The sequence below is a fragment of the Poecilia reticulata genome, linkage group LG8 (genome assembly GCF_000633615.1).
Source record: "Poecilia reticulata strain Guanapo linkage group LG8, Guppy_female_1.0+MT, whole genome shotgun sequence".
Lineage (NCBI taxonomy): Eukaryota > Metazoa > Chordata > Actinopteri > Cyprinodontiformes > Poeciliidae > Poecilia > Poecilia reticulata.
The window spans coordinates 26,669,880-26,691,497 of NC_024338.1; the positions used below are offsets into that span (position 1 = coordinate 26,669,880).

The 21,618-nt window shown below is 41.7% G+C and overlaps 1 protein-coding gene and 1 long non-coding RNA gene across 5 annotated transcripts in view; one reads left to right on the forward strand and one right to left on the reverse strand.

Annotated features, from left to right (window-relative positions):
* The first annotated feature begins 760 nt into the window (after positions 1-760).
* Positions 761-21,618, forward strand: part of cdk12 (cyclin dependent kinase 12) — a 42,739-nt gene continuing 21,881 nt past the window's right edge. For 2 of the 4 annotated variants that reach the window (XR_001776871.1, XR_534341.2), the window contains exons 1-14: positions 761-2,695; positions 3,987-4,679; positions 5,368-5,547; positions 5,643-5,782; positions 5,881-6,051; positions 6,705-6,894; positions 7,168-7,224; positions 7,676-7,777; positions 9,020-9,097; positions 10,080-10,196; positions 10,276-10,407; positions 10,487-10,710; positions 11,402-11,824; positions 13,099-13,646. Coding sequence is in view for 2 of the 4 variants with exons in the window: in XM_008417082.2 (XP_008415304.1) it covers positions 1,536-2,695; positions 3,987-4,679; positions 5,368-5,547; positions 5,643-5,782; positions 5,881-6,051; positions 6,705-6,894; positions 7,168-7,224; positions 7,676-7,777; positions 9,020-9,097; positions 10,080-10,196; positions 10,276-10,407; positions 10,487-10,710; positions 11,402-11,824; positions 13,099-13,520 (4,089 nt within the window). In the remaining 2 variants the exon portion in view is untranslated. Of the gene's footprint in view, positions 2,696-3,986; positions 4,680-5,367; positions 5,548-5,642; positions 5,783-5,880; positions 6,052-6,704; positions 6,895-7,167; positions 7,225-7,675; positions 7,778-9,019; positions 9,098-10,079; positions 10,197-10,275; positions 10,408-10,486; positions 10,711-11,401; positions 11,825-13,098; positions 14,551-21,618 lie in introns of those variants that run through there. The other 2 variants (XM_008417082.2, XM_008417083.2) reach the window with 2 other exon arrangements.
* Positions 13,707-21,278, reverse strand: LOC108166506 (uncharacterized). The gene is made up of 2 exons (XR_001776872.1): positions 17,400-21,278; positions 13,707-17,301 (listed from the first exon to the last, which is right to left on the reverse strand). It is a non-coding gene; the product is annotated as an uncharacterized LOC108166506 (long non-coding RNA).

Below are 21,618 nucleotides of genomic sequence, written 5' to 3' on the forward strand. Positions count from 1 at the left end.
AGAACAAAAGCCAAAAACCTTGTGAATCTGGTAAAACAGTGTTATTATCCAAAGTGAAATGTATTCTGTAGATGAGCTGAAAGGCCTTTCAGGGAGGAAGAAGGCTTTATTGGAAAACAAACATAAAAGGCCAGGTTGTAGTTTGCAAATGCAAAAATATCTAAAACCCACACACAAATACAGTCTCATATATATAGTTAATATTTTAATCCCTGGCATCATGCTTTCAGGTAGAAGCTGAAAACCAATACTTTAATCAGAAATGAAGAATTTAAAACATCAATCTGTGCATAATTAATCAGTCTAACGTGTTTCAGTTTGTGAATCAAGTTACTAGAATAAATTACTTTGAAATAATATTGACCTTCATTGAATTTGACGACTAAAAAGCGTTTGGTCCTTTTTTTTATTTATATGTGTTACTTACATTTCTTCAGTATTACGATTTCTTTGAAACGGTTTGGTAAAAAAGTGTTCTAAAAACAATAACGTTTTATTGTATGAAGAAACTCTGAAATATAATAATGATCTGATGTTAGTAGGTGTCAAATTAAACCCACAAGAAAAGTACAATATGAGGACTGCTTTGCTTTTAGGAATCAAAACGTTATCATTTAAAATTAACTGACAGGGTACAAACAGTTGTTGAGCAACTTGCCACCTTTCTCATTCCCGTGTCGCCATCGCGAGAGCAGTAGGCGGGCTTTTTCTTGTGATAGGCTGTTACTGGAATACCTTCGAGATTGACTGCACCCCCTCTTCCGGTTAATTCGCTGGTGCGCAGAAGTTGCTAGTCACAGGAGCCACAATGGCGATTGTAGTCTCCTTCAGATAGGGCTGTGGATGATACAAAATCCACCAGCATCGCCCTAAATATAGGCCTGGTTGATTTCCAGAGCCATTAATAATAAACAGGAACATCTACTACACACGAAAATACTATAATTTCTAATCAATATTGAATCTATAGGGGATAAAACTTACATTAAAGGGAACATGTAAACAGCACCAACCGGGTCAAGTTTTCATTTTGTTGGAGAAACGAGCGTCTTTTACTCAAGGCGTCTGCTTGTTTCTGAAAGCTAAGACCGTTATTCTGTGGAATAATAATACGTTTTCTTAACTTGGCACCGGACAAGGACACCTTTCACAAAGGGACTTTTTTTCTTTTTTAGGAGTCTGCTCGCTAGCTGTCGAGCATTAGCTAGCTGTGCTAGCTACGTTGAGACGGAGGCGACACCACAATGCTCCTATGTTTGGTTTGGACCTTCCTCATTCAGTGACGGTCTCCGAGTGCTAACTTTGCTGCATAGGAAAACCAACTTGGATTTTTTTGTTCTTGTTTTGGAAAACAACTCTGGTGAGCTAATGGAATGAATTGGCGCTGAGGAGGACTGGACGTGAGCGGCCTAGAGTTGTTTATTTTGTGCTTGTGTTTGTTCTTTTTCTGCTTTGCAACTCTTTATTTTGACATTTGAAGTAGCCGTTGTTTTCTTGTGGATGAATCTCTCGGAACACGGAAGCCGGCGTGAGGTATGCCAGGGTCGGACCGACACCATGGGACCAAGAGGAAGACTGTTTCGAGCGGCAGCGTGCCACACCAGACCCAAGGCCCAGCTCACACCTCTGAGGGAAACATGACGAGCAAAGACAGTAAGGCGCTGTTAAAATCTTCCATGATATCTTCGAAACGAAAACGGCATAAATCAAACAAACCTAACCGAGACTCCGTGGCGGTACCGCGACCCGGAGTTTTTGCCCCCGGTAATACGGCGCCTCCTGGTGTCAACACGGTGAAGCCTCTGGTGGAGTACGACGACATCAGCTCCGACTCGGACACTTTCTCGGATCCCCCATCCAACAGGCCTTCTGAGAGGGGGATCGTGGACCGACTGGATCCCTCGCCTTCTCCCGAACACGATGGGGACGATATCGTCATAGAACCTGAGCGAGAGAGCAAGGGTCAAAGACACACTCGGAAAAAGCCCAAGGACCCTAATAAAGTCAGAGACTCTGGGAACGGGGAGCATGGGTTCAAGAAAAAGAGCAGCAAAGATCGTGAAAAGGGTAATTTTGGGAAAGTCAAGGAGAAAGCTGCTTCGTCAGGCTCCTCGTCCAAGCGCCAGCTCCAACCAGAAGGTGACACCAAGCGTGAGTCAACGCTCTCTGTACAGACTGCAGCCAGTGTAGGTAGCACCACATCCTCCACATCTTCATCTCGCAGTAAGGAGAGCGGTCGCTCAGGGAAGTCTCATAAAGAAAAGCAACAGCGGAGAGAAGGCCGAGGAGATGGAAACCGAAGCTCCTCCCATAGGAGCCGGACAGACAGGACTCACCGCAAGTCCTCCAAGAGCCACAAGTCGAGCCCTAAGGTGAAGCTGTCAGGCAGGGGAAGCCCTCGCAGAAAGGGCGCCAGCTCTGCTGTACCACCCAGTCCCAGAAGAGGCAGTGAGAGTCCACTGGGCTCCAACTATGGACAACAGGGGGATGACGGGTACTCCAGGCGGAGGTTAGCCCAGAAGAGCCCCAGCCCCTACAGGGATTTGTCCCGCCGCAGCAGGCAAAGATCGGACAGCCCTTATGTCAACAGGCACAGGTCCTCCAGCTGTGAGAGGGACAGCAGCCCTTATTCCAGGAGGCGCTCCATCAGCCCCTATGTCACCCGCAGGTCCTCCAGCTTAAGCCCAGCGTCTCGGTGAGTACATCTAGGAAGCCTTGAAACTAGGGGTGCACCGATTGTGGTTTTTCAGCCGATCACCAATTACCGATATTTAAAAACCCTGACCTGCCGATTCCAGTTTTGGGCGATACTGATTATTTTTTTTTGATCTGAAATGTTGCTGAATATTGCAAGAAAGCTACTATATTTAATGGGGGTAGCTATTGTTAACTGAAAATGTGTAGACATGACTTGGTGGGTGGGTCTGTCAGTCAAACCTCTGAGGAAAAGAGGACAAGTAAATAAGATTGGTGTATAAAATCGGCTGATCACCAAAATTAAGGAAATTGGAGCAATTTTTGTTTTTTTGTGCAACCCTTTACACTTTGTAGGTGTTTTCCTGACTACATCTGAATAATTAAGTGTAGCAAACTATATAACATTTCAAGAGGAGAGTTGAGAAGTAATCAGGAATGTCTTCATGGAATGTGTTAAACCTGCTTTATTGGTTTGAAGTTAGGTTGAACTGTTAACAGTTTCACCCTGACAAACCTGAATAATTGGAATAAGAGTAAAAACTTGAAGCTCATCCGTCTTTACACTAAAAATCCTTTTTTTTATTTATTTTTTTTAAACTTGTATGTAAACTAAGGTACCTCCTTGGATTTCTATGATAACATAACATGAATTACCTCGAAATTCCAAAGCGGATAATTTCTGGTTAATGTTACTTGGGTGATTAAACTGCATGTTATCAGTAAGTCTGTTGCAGTCAATCAGTTAATCCCAAGATAAATTAAAATTAGCTCAATTTCCATTTTGAGGGCCAATTTGGTTTGCGTCCATTTTATTTGTAGTTTGAGATGTAAGTGGGTTTTATTTATTGTTTTTGGCTGTCATGTTTTTTTGGATATTAATATCTTCCGGTTCTAGTGTTAAGGGCTCTTTACAAAAATAAAGTTTATTGATCTTTGAAAGGGCAAACTTGCATTATTATGCCTTTATCAATAGATTACTTGAAAATGGTCTCAAAATTTCATTATTGTTGTTTTTTGTAATAATTACTGGGACAATTTAATATCCAGCTAAATTTATCGTGACAGGCCTCATTTTCTGAATAGGATAATAAAAAATCAAGTCTATTAAAAAAAGCTGAAATGTATGGAAACATTTTGTAAATTTCAGATTATTAAATTGAATGATTGTCTATGTTACATAGTGATGACATTTTTAAGGTTATTTCAGTGAACATCTATTTTAAATAACTTTTCAATTGTGTTTCGAAGATCTTTTACGGTGGCTTAAAGTTTTTTTTGTCTTATTTCAGACGCTCGGGTCGTTCCAGAAGTCGTTCCCCGCTGCACTACTCCTCTCGCCGCTCCTCGTCTCGTTCACGCAACAAGAGGCATCCGTCTTCAGCTTTAGGAGGCAGCAGCTCCCACAGTAGTCGTCCAGCTAGCCGCTCCCCCCCTGCATCCCGCCTGCCCCTCAACTCCAGCCTGGGTGCAGAGCTCACCCGCAGAAAGAAAGAGCGCCTGGCCGCCGAGGCGGCCGCTCGCGCCAACGCCAGCGGCACCGCTTCCCCTCTTCCCTCCACCCCAAAACTCGCCAGTTCCACATCTTCACGGCCCGCTAAAACTGAGCCGCCACAGGCAGAAAGAGACCCTGTAGCGAAGGTGGAAACCCAGGCTCAGGCAACAGCACAAATAACCTCTGATACTCCCAGGAGTGAAGCTCAAGTTACAGCACCTTTACCTTCCTCTCCCACCAATTCCCCTGCACCTCCTCCTGAGCCCTCCCCTCCTGTGCCCCCCTCACCTGCCACACAGGTGCCACCCCCGCCACCGCCGCCTCCTCAGCCAGAAGCGGTTAATCAGCCCGCCACGCATCACATGTCCCAGGCTAAATCGCCAGGGTTTGTTCCTGCACGCAGTCCTGTCCGCCAGACACCACTCCACAAGACATCCACTCTGCCACCCCTCCCTCTGCCCCCGATGCTGCTGGGAAACACTCAGGACAGGTGAGTCGTCTCAAAGTGAAACACGTTTCCAAACATGGATAGTTTATTATAATATGATATGCACATACAGAACTATCCCTATTATCGTTAGGCTTTGCTTCCAAAGCGGAGAAATTTAATGAAGTCCTATATTTCAGTCTTCATCAGAAGTTTTCTGGATTTTTAAATTTTTTTTTTGAGAAATTAAATGTTTAGCCTGGATTTTTAGCATGTTTTTATTTATTTTTTTGTTCCAGTGCTTCTGTATGAGCATGAAAACTTGAGTGTGGGTTGGAAAAAGAGACCAAACCAAAACCAACAAAGTTTTTAACAAAGCTCTCGAAGCTTAAATAGACCACTTTAAATTGCAACTTTAAATTATAACATAAAAAATTGACTGCTAGGAAACAAAACTTCAAGATACGTGGATACAGATTTTTGTTTTACAGATTTTTTGCACTGCATTTACTTTCTAAACCTGAACAAGTTTTTTTTCTGTTCCCTAAACTGAAATCAAAAGCTATTTTTCTTCCCGCAAGGTTATATTACCATTTTGTCGTTTCAGTCATTGCTCTGTTAAAGTAAACCACCATGGTCACATAAAAGAGAGTTGTGCTCTTGGACCATTAATTTGGTGGATCATTTTATTTATTGGAACATAAAAGAAATTAAGGTTAATCTCTGAATTAGTTTGCTTTTTCTCCGTCAGCCCAAAGAAATCCACGCCTCCCCAGCGTCCGTCAAGAAAGGAAAAGACGTCCAGCAGCCGGCCATCTCTCATCGATCTCCCTCTGCCGCCCACTTTGGCTGGAGTTGACTCATCGCCGCCTCAGTCGCCTGTCCGCCAGCCGCCTCCTGTCCCGCAGCTGCCCCTCAAGAAGAGACCAAAGTCAGAATCTGTTGTCAATCCATTACCTGTTGTTGCATCATTACTCCCACATGATCCCACATGACTTTGTTTTTCTGTTTCTCTTTGACTTCCAGGATTTGTTCCCCACGTTATGGTGAGAGAAAACATAACCTGAGTGACTGGGGGAAACGCTGTGTGGACAAATTTGACATAATTGGGATCATAGGCGAAGGCACATACGGCCAAGTGTACAAGGCGAAGGACAAAGACACAGGTAATGTACAGGATCGCTAAGCATTTGTGATTGTTCCAAGATGATATGAACTGAACGCGTTCTACTGTAAATCCTGTGTGCATCACTTTTCTTTATAGGGGAACTCGTTGCTTTGAAGAAAGTGCGGTTGGACAATGAAAAAGAGGGATTCCCCATCACCGCCATCAGAGAGATAAAGATCTTGAGGCAGCTCAAACATCGCAGCGTTGTCAACATGAAGGAAATCGTTACCGACAAGCAGGATGCACTTGACTTCAAAAAGGACAAAGGTACGACGGCTACAATGATAGTAGACATGTTTTTTTTGTTGGTTTTTTTGCTGTGAATGGGGAAAAAAACATTTCTGTTTTTAATCTATGACATGTGACAAAATGGATGGTCTTTAAACAAAATGTTTACTGTCTAAGAGCACAGAAAACCTGGTGTGGATTTCCTTTTAGTTTTTGTATTTTTCTGTTTGTTTGGGTAGCTCGAGGCTTTGGAAAGGTTTACTTATCGAGCGCTGGATAGAAAAACAAACATCGTTACTCTTGCTACTTTCAAGATACGCCTTTACCATAGAAGTCTGTAGAGCTGCTCCACTCCAACTGAGAAAAAGAGTTCATGTGTGTTTAACAGATTATTACATATGAAGGATTGGCATTACTTCAATTCTTATTCACTCACAAACAGTCAAACAATATTTTACAGTGGTTCTCTGACCTTTAATAGTACCTATATCTCTGTGTGTGTGTGTGTGTGTTGTGCTCTGCTTGTCTGAGAATGGGCCACCAGAATAACGTGTCTGGCAGGGAAACCCAGACGCCCGCTTCCCCAGCAACACTCTCCAGCTCCTTCTGCTCGGATGTTCCTACCAGCCTCAGCTGAGATTTTCTGAGCTCATACTTCTCTCTAAGCTGTAATCTTTTCCATTTGCTCTCAGGTGCATTTTATTTAGTATTCGAGTACATGGACCACGACCTGATGGGCCTCCTGGAGTCAGGCTTGGTCCAGTTCTCCCACGAACACATCCGCAGCTTCATGCGTCAGCTCATGGAGGGCCTGGACTACTGCCATAAGAACAACTTCCTGCACAGGGACATCAAATGCTCCAACATACTGCTCAACAACAGGTCAGAAACAAACTCACTCCAATCAACGTTTATTTGCTTTGTGATTGTTGGTGTTTACAGTTCTGTCTCTTTTTTGTTGTTTTTCTTGTATATTTCTACAACCCATCGGACTAATGACCAATCTTTTCTCCCTCCCAACACGTTGTCTACTCTTTGTATTGTTGCATGAATGAAACAAAGTAAATATGGTTTTTAATGAGGAAGTTGGTTGATGGAGATAAAGCTTGTTTGCTTTGTTACTCATGCCAGATGTTGATATTTCTCTGTTTGCAGAGGTCAGATCAAGCTGGCAGACTTTGGTTTGGCTCGACTTTACAACTCTGAGGAAAGGTGAGAATGTGTTTATTTAAAAAAAAACATATACACAGTCTGTTTACCTTCAACACAAGTCCTTAAGAGTGGTTATCCTCCAACTTTTAGATGCCTCCTTATTCTATGGGTACCTGTATCAACTGACTGGTTCATTACCAGGCTGCTGCAGAACTGAATCACATGTTGATGTTGTAATTCAGGCATTTAATTTAGGTTTGTTGGTGCAGGACAGCAACTCTTAAGGACAGCAACTCTTGGAGATCCCTATTGTAGCCCATATAAAATTATTTGGGTTTGCATGAATGAATTGTTTTTAAAATAGTTTTTTTCCCAAGTGAGTAATTCTCCAGTAGATGGAGCCACAATCTTTTTACTTGCATCTGAACCATTTCTGTTTGGACACACGGGGGCGCAAGTTGCGTGTGAATGCCTCATAACATCATTGTTCTTTGTCCTTCTTCCCCTGCAGTCGACCTTACACTAATAAAGTAATCACACTATGGTACCGTCCCCCTGAACTACTGCTTGGGGAGGAGAGGTATTCCCCAGCCATTGATGTTTGGAGCTGCGGGTGAGTCTAAAACTGTCGAAATGGAACGCCTGTTCAGTCAGTCAGAATCTTTTTCTTTCTTTTGTTTTTGTTATTTAAAAAAAACAACAACAAACCTTTAGACAGAATTCTCTTATCGTGAAGCAACTTTTACAAAAGCTGAATGGTTTGCTTTCTAAAAACAGGTTGTCCAATTTCATTTGCATAAACTGTACCAAAATAAATGTTGCAATTTCTAAGTGGTTATATTTTTATAGAATAGTTCTAATTAACTACCAGATGTTTTCAAAGCACTTGTTCTGCAATGTAAGCAACAACATCGGCAATTTGCAAGATTAATGGTTTGCGTATTGTTTCTGTTTCTTTGGGGAGCCTGACGAATTTTAAGCTCAGCATGAATTTATACGTTTAATAAGTACTGAAGGTTTTCCTGCTACTTATAATTATGTGTTGTAGCAATACTGAAACCCTGTTTATGTTTCCAATCTATAACGATTTACACATCCCCTCCCCTACAGTAAACTACTTTACTTGTTTTGTTTTTCTTTCCAAATATTTTCTTTAGTTTGCTATTGAGCAGGTTAAAATGAAAATACATTTTGCAGTTTTAATTAAAACAATAACAATCAAAATTCTGTTGCCATCAGCTACTTTTAACTCGATATTTTTGGCCTCTATGGCAAAAAGTCTCTGGACAGTGCCTGTTAATTTTGTCATCCAAGCACATAAAGAAGCTTTTACAGAACTGTAAAAGCTTCTGTGTAAAAGAAGCTTTTACACAGCTTCTTTAAAGCTGTGTAAAATTTCTACAAAAGTTATTTTGTAAGTGAAAACATGACAAGTAATATTTTTAATGCTTCCTTGGGATTATGGACAATTCTAACTGAACTCCACAGAACAGGTCAAGTCTGTATTTATATTTGTTAAAGCAAAATATATTTTAATTTTTTTTTCTCAAATAATGTTAAAATCTCAATTCTTATTTTTCTGAACCAATTACGTATTATCACGTTCAAAGAATGGGCAGCTATATCAACAAACGAGTGATTGGAATACATATATTTTTTCTAAAGTACGCTTGAAAATTGATGTCACTCTAAGAATAAAAATGTCATTTTGGGCTTGTATCTGCATTTAATAAATGACACCCAATTAAGTTTGCCTATTTACGCAGAAAGTTGCGTTAAGCGGGGCTGCTGCGCTTCATGTACAATATATTTTCAGTGAGCGTACTGACTTTGTGTGTTTGTTTTCTTTGTTTAGGTGTATTCTTGGAGAGCTCTTCACTAAAAAACCAATATTTCAGGCAAACCAAGAACTTCTACAACTGGAACTCATCAGGTACAGAAACTTCTACAGCCCCAATGTGTTTTAGCTACTGTCGGCCGCTTTAAAAACCAGAACTCAACTAGTCTCACAAATAAATCGGATCAGCATTACAACTTACGTCAGTGTCATAACTCGTCAAAATAAATACAAATTACCTTTTTTTCCATTGAGTCCTTAAGAACTTCTCTCTAAAAACAAGCGATTCCTTGGAGTTTTAATGAATATTTACAGAAACAATATGGGAAAAAAAAAGTTACTGATGAACCAATCTACAGAAAACAAAAACATAACTTTTGATGAAAATTATGACTTGTTTTTGATAATTCATTTTGAACTTTTAGAACCTTTTTCTAATCCTAGAGGGGAGTTTAGGACAGAAAAGAGGAGAATGATCAAAGGACAAATACAAAGTGCCTTGTTGTGTCCAACATGTGCAACTCATGGGACTGGCTGTATTTCCATAGCTACATGGCACCTACGTCCATCTGTAGCTTAGAAACGCATCTGGACACAAACGACAGATATGGACACATCTGGACATATCCAGATGATTTTCGTTTTGTGAGTTTGAACTTCTTTAGGTTCCTCACTTTGGGTTAAGAACTAGGTTGCTAGTACAAAGTGGTTGTGCTCAGAAAAGTTAGAAATGTACGACTTCAACCAAGGTCTTAAAGCAAAGTCCAACAAAGCTTTACTCAAGCTTTACTTTACTTTAACAAAACAATGTACTGTACAATAGTGTCTGTTTTTTTTTTTTTTTTTTTTTTGCTTTGTTGGTTATTTGCTGTCATTCTTGGAAAACAACCTTCCAAAACAAACTTTGGATTACCTGAGAGTTGCATGCCTTTCATAGAGGAAGTGAAATAAAGAAGGAAAAGAATTGTCGAAGCTTTTCCTCTGTGATGTTGGAGATTTTCACAGATTGTTTCCATCTCAGACTGCCGTTTTCTTCCATCATATCACATTACTAAAAGCTCCCTTCCGTTTCCTGCAGCCGTCTGTGTGGAAGTCCTTGCCCTGCGGCGTGGCCCGATGTCATCAAACTTCCACTCTTCAACACCATGAAACCCAAGAAGCAGTACAGACGGCGGCTACGAGAGGAGTTTGCCTTGTATGTCGCCTGCCAAGCGCTCATGTCAAATCTGTTGTTTCCTGTTAGTTTTGGTAAATATTCCTGTTCCTTTCTGCAGTTTGCCTACTCCTGCTCTGGACCTGCTGGACCGCATGTTGACCCTCGACCCTTCACGTCGCTGCACATCGGAGCAAGCTCTTCTCAGTGACTTCCTAACTGATGTCGACCCTGGCAGGATGTCGCCGCCAGAGTTAGTATCAAAAGACTTTTAAGTTTTAAGATTTAAATCTGTTCAAATTTTTTGACCCGTTAGCGCTTTCTTTGTCCAGTCTTCCTCATCACCAGGACTGTCACGAGTTGTGGATTAAAAAGAAAAGACGTGCACGTCAGAGCGGGTTGCCTGAGGATGTGCCTGTGCCCAAAGTGCCCCGTAAAGATATGGCTGGGACCTCCAGTGGAGAGAACAGCCGACCCCAAAGCAGCCCGCCTGGAGCTCCGCCCCCTCCCCCAGGAAAGCCGCCCTCCACGGCCAAACTGGACAGTGAGCTGTCAGGTAACGGATCACCTCCAAGTATTCGGTTTGGGGGGAAAAAACAGTCTTTTCTGTTTGTTTACAATTTTTATTGCAAATAAACAAAACGCTATATCTGAAATCAATAGAAAAGATTAAACAACTTAATAAAAGACAAGTATTAACCCAAGTTTTAATTCAACATTTGTATTGTTTAAGCTAAATTGTTGTGGTCCACCCAGTCTACCTGCCAATGTTTTATCCCTTATGACAAAAAAGYGAAATAAAAACAAGTCAAATTCAGGTGGACTTTGTAACTTCTGCTCYAGTTCTGACTGGCATTGTTGCCCTTCTGCATACAGGCATCAGCAGTGATTAATKTAACACAGTGGTAGTGAATGGAAGCAGCTAAAAATTTGACCTTTTCTTCATCAACCTGTAACAAAGCTGTGCTTGTGAAGACGCTGTCGAGCCACTTAAACTTTAAAAGCTTGCATACAGTTAGATTTCCTTTTTTCTTAATATGTAATTTGATCCGTTGAGGTGTTAAATAAATGAAAATGCTGTTAGACATCCTAMATGTACAAAAATGTGAGTATTGTTCATAGTCAGGAGTGGTCCTTTAGTCACAATGCAGCCAGATTCTWATCAGTGTATTTTTTGGACTTTTTAAAAATTTATTTATTTTTATTGTTTCCAGTTCATGTTTTTGCAAATTACTGTGTATTTCCAGGTCTTGGAACGGCTGCAGAGCAACTGAATCAAACTGAGCTGGCCGTGCTGCTTAACCTCCTCCAGGGACAGACTGACCTCAAGCTGCCCCAAGTGGCCCAGCTCCTTAACCTCTCTGACTCAGACACTGTCAGCCAGTTGCTATCAACTCTCAATGAGGCCTCTGACCACCAGGGGGCTGCAGAGGACCAGGCTCAGCCTCCTGCCGCAGCGCAGCCTCCTGAGCCGCCTCCCGAACCCCAGGAGGCCTCACCCACATCTGGAGAACCTCCGCTCAGCCAGGAAGACCAGGCCAGCCTGCTGGCTCTCATTCTGGGCCAAATCATAAAACCTCAAACCGAGGAGCAAAGCGATGAAAGCAATGGCGTTAAGTCAGAGGAGGCGCTGACACGCGGTTCGTCCGCTTCTACTACTGATTCCAAGGGCAAGTCTGGGTTTAGTCTTTAGAGAGTGAACAAAGAGGAAACCAGTCAGGAGGGAAATCCATAAAATGTGTAAAGCAGAGGAAATCTGTGTAAGACCTATRAACTTTTCTCAAATTAGATTTTAGATAACCTGATGAAACGAACAATAATCCAAATGAATCCGGCTATTAGACCAATCATACATCAACCCATCTGTTATTGACAAATACTCATCTCCTTTCAGCACCTGTCCTTAAAAAAAAAAAAAGCAAAAAAACCTGTGAAAATCTCTTGTGCATTTGGCCGTCATGTGACCCGGGTAAACAGGTAAAAGTTTGTGCACATGGACATGACCAGTGCACGGTTGAAGTGCTCRGTAAAAACCAAAACCTAGTCGGAGTGATGTTCAGCTGCGTAAAATAAAAAGTTTCACGCTGTGTTGTTCCCATGAAATCTCCCTCTTGTTTCTTTCTCACTGTCTTTGTTTCTGTCTGTTTCATTTTCACATGTTTTATCTTCTTCACTTCATTTTCATCATCAAGGAGGTGTCGTGGCTTCTTCGCAGAAAAAAAAAAACAGTCTGTAATGTCAGGATTTTTATGAAGAAAATCTAATAAATTATCAAGTGAAAATAAATATTTTGAATCTTTTTAGATCTCACCTGCATGCGTTTCTTTTAAATTTGGTTTGTCACGTTTTCTTTTTGTTTTGTTTTTTTACTTTCACTCAGTAATTAGTATAAATATTAAGTTCAATCATTGTTTATACTGGAATAGGTTTGAGCATTTTCAATGCTTAAAGCCACAATCTTAGTCTTGTTTTGGTTGCACTGTTCTATAAATATCACACACTGGTGCTTGGATCTCATCTTTTTTTTTTCAATACACACAACTGGTTATATGGGAGGAGTGCCAATATTGTTTCACATGCAGTAAATTGAACTTTTTTATGTTTAATGACTAATAATTAAAATTATTAGTCATGRAAATGGGTTCATTAACAATTTTAAACCTGGAAAGTTGCATACATTTTACTGTTTCACTGCTTCACAGCATTTATGGCCACGTGAGCTGAGAGCAAAGAAATGTTTAGATGTAGTTAGTCATGTGCGCCCCCTTGTGGTCGATATGGGAATTTTTTTAGCATCACTTAACTTTCAAGTTGAACTTACTCTCAGACCCCATGTGTATATGTAATTGAGGTGTAGAACATACTGGGGAAAAAAAAAAAAAGCTTAACATTTCTGATCAGTTTTCCTCTATTTTTAATTCCTTCTGTTCTTTGGGTCCATTAGATGGTGGCGTGTCAAAAAGGAAACAAGTTCTGCCTGACCAGTTGCTTCCAAGCGGTGAACAGCGCCCCCCGTCTCCACCCGGGTCACCTCCAGCAGCTCCTCTCCTGGTGAACTCCCAACAAGCCGAGTCAGAAACTCGGCCTAGCAACCAGGACATCAGCCCTGCTGTGGCTGCTGCCTTGCTTCAGCTCATCTCCCAGCAGGACCTGGAGGTCGTGACCTCCAAGCAAAGCAAAGACCCCTCCCCGGCTGTAGATGCCGCAGGCCGTGAAGAGCCCACCCCACCCTGGGTTGCGGACTCTCCCGTTAAACTTTCAGCCCCAGCTGAGGCCCCGGCAGCGCTGGGTACCGCTGCTCCCACCACTTCGGCGCAGTTCCCCAAGGACCAGGATCTGCGATTTTCCCATGGAGCCGCCCGCTGAACCCCAATCCACCGGTGACCTTAATGTTGGGTATCATGAGACAGCTCCAGCAGTCCTGGCCTGAAGGGAAAGGAAAGGCAGATGGAGAATGCAGCCACAGAAAGTGACTCACTGGACCAAGAGCAGGTAGTGAAAGTCAAATCAAAGATTTTGAAAGTGAATGTCTAAAAGGAGGAGATTTAGGGGTTTTTTTTCCTTCAGGTAATGAACGCATTTGCCTAATGGAGCAAGCTGTTCTGTTGCTTTGGTGGGAGTGTTTGGACATGGGGTCAGGCTGTCAAGGATTAGTTCAGGTTGCAACACTCGCCGCCTCCACGTCTTTGCTCTTTTCCAAACATCGACGAGGCCGGACTGCTAAACTGAGTGCTATGCAACTGAGGCTTAATGATTGTCAGTTCCACTGCAGTGGCCCCCTTTCAGCGCGTTTCAGTGTTACGGAGAACAATGTTTTTTCAGTTTATTTTAAATGGCGAGCTCCTCCTGTTTTCAGTCTGACGTTTCAGCTTTTCCTGAGCGATCTCGGGTATGGTGGGGCTTCAGTTCTGCTTTGAGTGTCCACTGTGTATGTTTTTCAGAGCATTTCTTTTGTTTTAAAGCCCAAACCTCAGCAGATTGGGATGTACTGTCCTACCTGAACTGTGACCCTATGACGTGCAACAATCATTTCTTTAACGAGCCTCTAGTTCTCCTGTTTCTGACCCATAAACGGATTATATCAAAACATTATACGTCGCTGCTCTGCACATGCTACACTAGTTCACGTAAAGTTGAATAAATGCACATGGATTTACCTGGGCCGTAAGCGCGTCCCCCTCATTTTCTTTATTTTGATTAGATTATTTTCCACATAAAGTGAAAAAAAACGCTTTAACAAGTGACGGTCAGCCATTTTGCTTCCGTTTTTTGCTTTGAAGAAAGGGAGAAGTAATGTCTGTAAAATAAAAGACAGAAGAAACGACAAAAATAATTGTAATTGTGTTTTTGGGGTTGTGGGTCGCTTATTAAAGGTTATTCCACCAGATGGACTACATACCATTTCTGAGCGTTTGTGTGAAGTGACCACTAGATGGTAGACATTTCCACAAATCCAAACTGTTTGCTTTGCTCATAAAAGGTGAGAACTGCTGTGTTGGCCAGGTTACAGAGCTATGAGTTGTTTAACTTTGAGTCAGAATGATGTCTCTGAAGGAAAAAAAGCACAAAAATACTGAATAGAGGACACTCAGGTGTGCAGTAAAACATTCTTGGAAAATCTCATTTGACCTCAGATATTAGCATCGTTTTTAAATGGTTCTCTCTTTTTCAGTTTTGCACATGTAGTCCAAAACTGATGCACCTGTTTTATATTTCCACGTTCCCCCTGTTAAGTCCACATACTTGTAAAAGTTTGGCATTTTATGTGATACACAAAAAGTAGATTTGGGATTCGTCCATTGCAGCGTAGCTCAAATGAGATTGGATGGAGATGATCTGATCAAGACGACGCCTAACAATTGATCAACAGCACCTCAGTACCACTGGAAGGGAAAAAATGCAATAGGATTTTTACTGATGGAAAAGCTTGGCTTTTTCTGATGAAGGAATTTTACCAGAAAATTCTTTAATGTGAAAGTGAAAACTTGGTAAACATTTTTTTTTACTAAATGTCTAACACAGACGCACCTTTGGCTGCCATCACAGCACAGACTGTCTATAGGTCTCAATCAAACTTGCACATCTGAACTTGACAATTTTACTCAATTCTTCCTTGCAAAACTGTTCAAACTCCGTCAGGTTGCTTGGGGGTCAGCTTTGAGCCTCCCTTTTCCACTCTAGCTACAAATTCTCTTTTGGATTAAAGTCTGGGCTTTGACTGGTCCACTCGTACTGCCACCACCATGCTTCAAAGTGGGGATGTTGTGTTTTTGTGGTGATGTGTAGTGTTTGGTCTCCACCAAACCGTGTCTCTCAGATCTGATGACCAAAAAGCTCCATTTTGGTTTCGTCAGGCTGAAGAACTTTCGTCCATTTAACCATTGGTCTCAAGTTGAGCGTTGATATTAGTTTTCTTGTCTCTTTATGCCTCTCTTCCACAAAAAAGAGGCATAAATCCATCAAAAATAATACATTTTTTGATGGGCTTAGCTGGACTCTAGGTTATGTTTAATGCCTTAGATTTTTCTGTATCCATCCCCTGACTTAAACTTGTCAATAACCTTTTCTCCGATTTGCTTGGGGTGTCTTTATGCATTTTTATGTCTTCCATACTCCAGCCACTTGTGATGCACTCACTGCACTCCGGTCATCATCTCTATTCCACTCACTGAGAAAACAAACGCAAGTTATCCAGAACTCTTGAATCAGGTCAGTCACTTAAAAGGAGCCAAATATGTATGCAGTGTCATTAAAGGGTTGTTTGTGAGGGATTTTTAAAGCAATAAAATTGTTAAAACATTCATCAATACCTTTTAAAGGCACTATACCCGACCAGACCACCAGGTATTGGTGTAGTCCTGCAAGGGTCAGGGAGCATTTGCACTGGACAAAAGCGTCTTAGAGCTTTTCTCTGATCAAAGTTGATTCACTATGAGAAGAATTTATGGCAACCAACGATGTTAAAGACATCAAGGAGAGCGCTATGCGTCACCAGAAGTGGTGGTGGTGTTGGAGTGGGTAGGTGGGGGGTCAGCTGTGACCTGAAGGGCCACCATTCAAGAAGAGTGGGACGCCATGCCTCCGCAGACAATAAGTCGACTTATAAGCAGCAGGAAACATCTGCAATTGATGCTCAAAACCACAGGACATTATTGAGACATTTACATTTTTTTGTTGTTTGATTTTCTTTCAATACTTTACCTTGATGACATGACCATGGCAGGCTTCCGCTTTCGTATAATATTATTGTAGCGTCAACCTTATGTTTTACATTATATATATATTTAAAAATAATAATTKATGCATATGTTGTTTCAGGCTTCMTGAGAGAAGTGGYTGTTTTGATTACAGCAGAAAAGGGGTTACAGCAATATCCTTATTTATGCATCATACAATAGTCCCAACCTTTATTAGATCTTAACATTCTGTGTGTTGTTACATTTATAGACTTAAATAAAAGTGGGAATTTTCTCCAATCAGCAGATCAAGGCTGTTTAGCTGACTGATGTATTTCTAGCCAGCAAAAATGCACAAGCAGCTAAATTACACATTTTTTAAAAGTGAGCAGACTTGTAATATTGTCTCCAACCCAATTAAAGTCGGATGGATTATATTCCAACCCAGTCAGATGGAGACACGACGTCTCCATGATTGGTTCTCCCTCTATATCAATCATATTTATACATCAGTTATTCCCCCACTTGGTTTGATCTCTCTATGAAGATCCCGACAGGCAGCCAAGGATCATAAACCTTAGATGGGCAAACGCAGAGGCTTCCAAGGATGGTGCAGATTGTGTGTGTGTGTGTGTGTGTGTGTTTGTGTGTGTGCGTGTGCTGGATTGGTTTCATGCACACAGAGACCAGCTCCTCACTTGGCACGCTTACAGAGCCGCTTACCCCTCTGGCCCGGCGAGCAGCTGAGCCCTCTGGGTGGGATATCCATTCAGAGAGGAGGCGGAGGGAGGCTCACCTGCCCTCTAGCACAGGCCCAGTGTGAATGAGATGAGACGGCGCTGCATTCTGTCTGATGCCTCCGCCCGCCGGGACTCCAAATAATAGTGAATGTGCCCGCGGGGACTTTCCACTGGAGGATGTAGTGGGCAATGCCAGCGCCAAGTCACAAAGACGAGACGAATAAATCAGGGCTGAGGAGAGACGAGAGGGAGGCGAGCGAGGCGGCGCCATCAATCAGAAAGAAGCACCTTATGGGGAATGCCCAGAAATGTGCCAATCTGAAGCTCACCGTCGCCATGGCAGGGGACAGTCTGCGGCGATCAAAATGGAGCCTCCACTTTGAATGCTGGCACTTAAGTCAGCTGCAGTGATTCTGGGAGACTTCCAGACAAACAGTGAAATTGCTGAGGGTTTGTTTCAGTCTATTCGTGCTAAACTGATTTAATGAGTGCTTGGGTTTTTATTTCAAAGACTGATTGAATTTTCTGAGTCCCTCTCAGATCTGGTGGTGAGCAATATTAAACACCTGGTTTGGGTGCCATGTGATATTTAAAGGATCTTTGAGCAGCCCTGAATTAAAACGGAATGGAACAATGCCAATTTTACAGTAAAAATTCACTATAAAAAGAAATGGAAGCATTTTCTCGAGGTTTCTACAAGCTACAAACCGTTTCTTAAATGCCACATGGTTGAGTTTTTTTTTTTTTTYTTTTCTTAAATTATACCACCATATTGTAATCTGGCAGCAAACTCAGAACTCCCTGTACTTTCTAATTTGCGAGGAACAAATGAAGCACTTTGATTCTGTTTAAACCACCGTGCAAAACAAAGGACGTTATGCATATCAATACAACTCTTGAATAAACTTAACRGGATTTTTAGAAGAAGACAATTGAGCTAGCAAAGCGTTAAACGTTCCGAAATGTTTCATTAATTCGTCTAATTCTTCTATTTCTCATGTTAAAACTTCATTTGAACATATAAAAAGGTGTCGATTAAAAAGTTCTTAACTGCCTCTATAGAACATAACCCAGCAATGAAAACATGAGTGTGTGCAGTGCCGTCTGCATTTTGTCTTTGTGAGCAATTTGCCGGTTTGATGACTGARGCTGTTTGATCAGCTTGTGAACTCGTCGAGGAGAGGCAGGGACTTCCGCAGCTCCACATCCAAGACACACAAAGCCAAATTAAACAAAAAASACAAATACCAGCCCAGAACTCCAAATATTGGCAAACGTACACATTAAAATAAAAGTGAAGTAGAACTGAGATTCCTGCACCCCTTTAGTTGAGCAAAATGTGAATCAAAATCGTTTTAATTATTAAGACAGCTTGCGTGTAAATATTCTTGTCTTCATCAGCTCTTCTTTGTCTTCTATCAAATAAAATTTAATGTCAGCCATTTTGTTTATGAGTACATCTCTGTTTTATGCAATATTTCAAAAACAGATTCACTTCCTCCCAGCTGTGATCTATGGTTTACTGCTGAAACAGCAAGTTTTATAGGCGCCATAACACGACCCCCTCCCCACCATTTCTCTTTATTTTATAGTTTTTTTCTAGGAAATTTCATGTTACACATGCTTGTTATGTCAGGCCTGGACTTTGCAAGCAGACTTTGAGGACGTTTGTACCGAAAAGAGGCAGAAAGAAAACTTGAACTCACCTTGAAAACAGTTTACAAATACAAATGCGGCTTTTAATCACAGTCAACATACATTTGAAGAAAACATCACATTTAAATCAGGACTCTGGCTGGACCGCTCCAAAATGTTGCTAAAACTAAAAGTTAACTTTAAAGCTGACGCTTTTAATCCTTCGTTTTAAACGATTGTTGTCTATATAAAAACATATAAACTTTTCATTTCTAAATTGATCAAAAGATGTCATCAACAGAAACCATCCAACCTCACATAGACGTCTTTACAAAAGGCCTCAATAGAGTTAATGAGTTAGCTAACGCTAGCACTAAGAACGTCACTGAATCCCTCTGGATGGTGCGTTTCCCAAGACAACTGACAAAAACAATGACAAACTGTTTAATAATACTACTCAAAAGCAGGCAGTGTAGTTATGTCCCTAAAAGTGAGCACACACACCGCTAGCATTCATAATGCTAATGATGTCATCACACTGGCCAAGATGTCATATTAACACACAGTAAATTCGTGTCTAAAATAAAGTTTGTCGTCAGTTTAGCATTATTTGCAGCTTAATTCTTTGCTGCTTGCTGACTTGTCCACTTTTATCTTTGACATCCTTGAATTTCAACTACAAAATCACTGCGAGAAGTAAAAATGGCTGATTCGTAAAATTGGTTCATGACCTTGTTTTGCACTTCCACAGCTGACACTGTGACGTAACAGTTCAAAAAACATAGTAGGGAATTAAAAAAAAATCTTAATGCATGGAAAAATCTGACTCAAACAAAATATAAAGATATGCATGAAGCATTGAGGGAGACTAAATTCAGTCAGGTGTCCATTTTATTTTATATTTGTCACTATTTAACTGTAGGACAAGTGGTGTTAAACAGATGGCAAAAATGACCAAGCATAGACCATGAAGAGGAAACTCTGCTCTGGGTCTTCCAACAGCAGTGAGGCTAACCGGAGAGGCTGTAATGCAAAGAAAAACTCAGGAAAGACGACACTGCTGGCTACTTTAAACGTATTCTGTGACCTTTTGTCTTGGCGATACCGCCACCTCAGCCAAATTCACACCATCCTCTCTGCATGATGATGCACTTCTGCAAACCAAAGTCATCCCCCCCCCACCCCTCAAGGTCTCACCTTCTTCTTATCAATTCGGTTCAAAAAGCTCGATCAGCACGGCAGCATCACTGCCTTGTCTCCCCCCCTCGGCGCCTGCACGTGCCGATGCTGCCTCTTTAAGGGCAGAGGGGCTGCTGGGAAAGAAGTAAGGGAGAGGGTAGGGGTGTAGGAAGGGGAGGGGGTAGAGGGGGTGCGGGCCCTGCAGGACCATTTGTGCTGAAGCTCATTTGCACAGCGACACTTAATTGGCTACAACAATTAATTAATGTGTTGGAAAGTTGGCACAAAAAGTTCATTTAAGAGGGTTTTAATAAGCAATTAGAGGAAAAGCAGCGAAGAGGGGGGAATTACTGGAGAGGAAAAGAGGAAAAAGCAGAAATGGAACGAACGTCTGGCTACAAGAGACGTGAACGCCCCTCTGTAGCCGGCTGCCGTGCTCTGTCTCTTTCGCTGACCTTTCACTTTTGAAGAGCGGACGAATGATTAGGCGTCATCGCCGCGCCACCGTATCTCTCTCAGATGCCCTCAAATCCGTGTTCTTAAGTGGACTCAAAACCCACAATGCCCTCATATCGCACACGTCTTAACCTCGGTGCCCCTCCCTCCCCTCGTTCTTGTCCCGGTGCCCAGTGTAAAATATCGCATGACTAATGAGCAGAGCAGGTTGGAGTCCTGGGGAAGATGTCCTTGGAAGACGAATGCATTTTCAGCAGAATAATTAACTTAATTAACAAATTCACATGCATATTCATCAGCCTATTAATGTCTGCTTCGCGCTGCTTGATGAGCAATGCAATAATAACCGTTTCATTTGCATATTTGCGTTCACACTCGCCCTTCTCCAAATAATGAAGAGAAGACGGTGCAGGAAATTCGGAAGGGTATTAAAAAAAAATAAAAATGTCGCTCCGACTCATCCTGCATGAAAGTGAGCAACCTGCACATGTTTACACCTGAGAAGTTTCTTTTTGGCTGTTTCTGCTGCATGCCACATTAGCTTTAGCAAAACTAGAAGTGACACTCTTCGTCTCGCTGCCTGCACCTCCAGCCTCCTTCCAAAGATCACCGCGGCTCCCTCTCTGCTTCCTCTCTTTCAGCTCCAAACTCCATCTTTCCTTCCTGTTTTGCGTCTCCTTCTATCCCCTCGTTTTACTAATTAATCCCCGTCATACTTCTGTTTAATTTATTTATTTCTTGCTTTTGAAGTCTGCCTTGTCTGCCTGTCAGTGTAATGTATGTTTTGCAGGAGAACTGTAAAGCTCTGTGTGTGTGTGTGTGTGTTTGTGTTTACGGCTGGTTTGAAACTGAAAGAGCTGTGAATGGGGATAGAAATAAACAAATAAATGTAGGATGTGCATGTTCTCCAACTTCCTTGATTTTTGTTTTTGTTTATGTTTTAGGGGATCATCCGGCATGTGCATCTGTGTACTTCCCTTCAATACGGATTTGTATCGAGTTCAGATGATGCTGCCTCTACGCAGCTTCATCAGTTACTCTCCTTGATAGTATGTGTGTCTTGGGAGGCATCACTGGCTTTATATGTGTGTTTCTGTGGGTACACTCTTTGGATGCAACATATATTGTATTATCTACACTACTTTTATTTGCTTACAAGCTCCTCTCTCTAATATTTTAGATGGCAGCGAAGTGATGGTAACATTTTGGTGCTTTATCAAGTTCAGCAGTGTAGCTGCCTTTTCTTTTAAGGAGGAAATATGCATGTGTGTGTGTGTG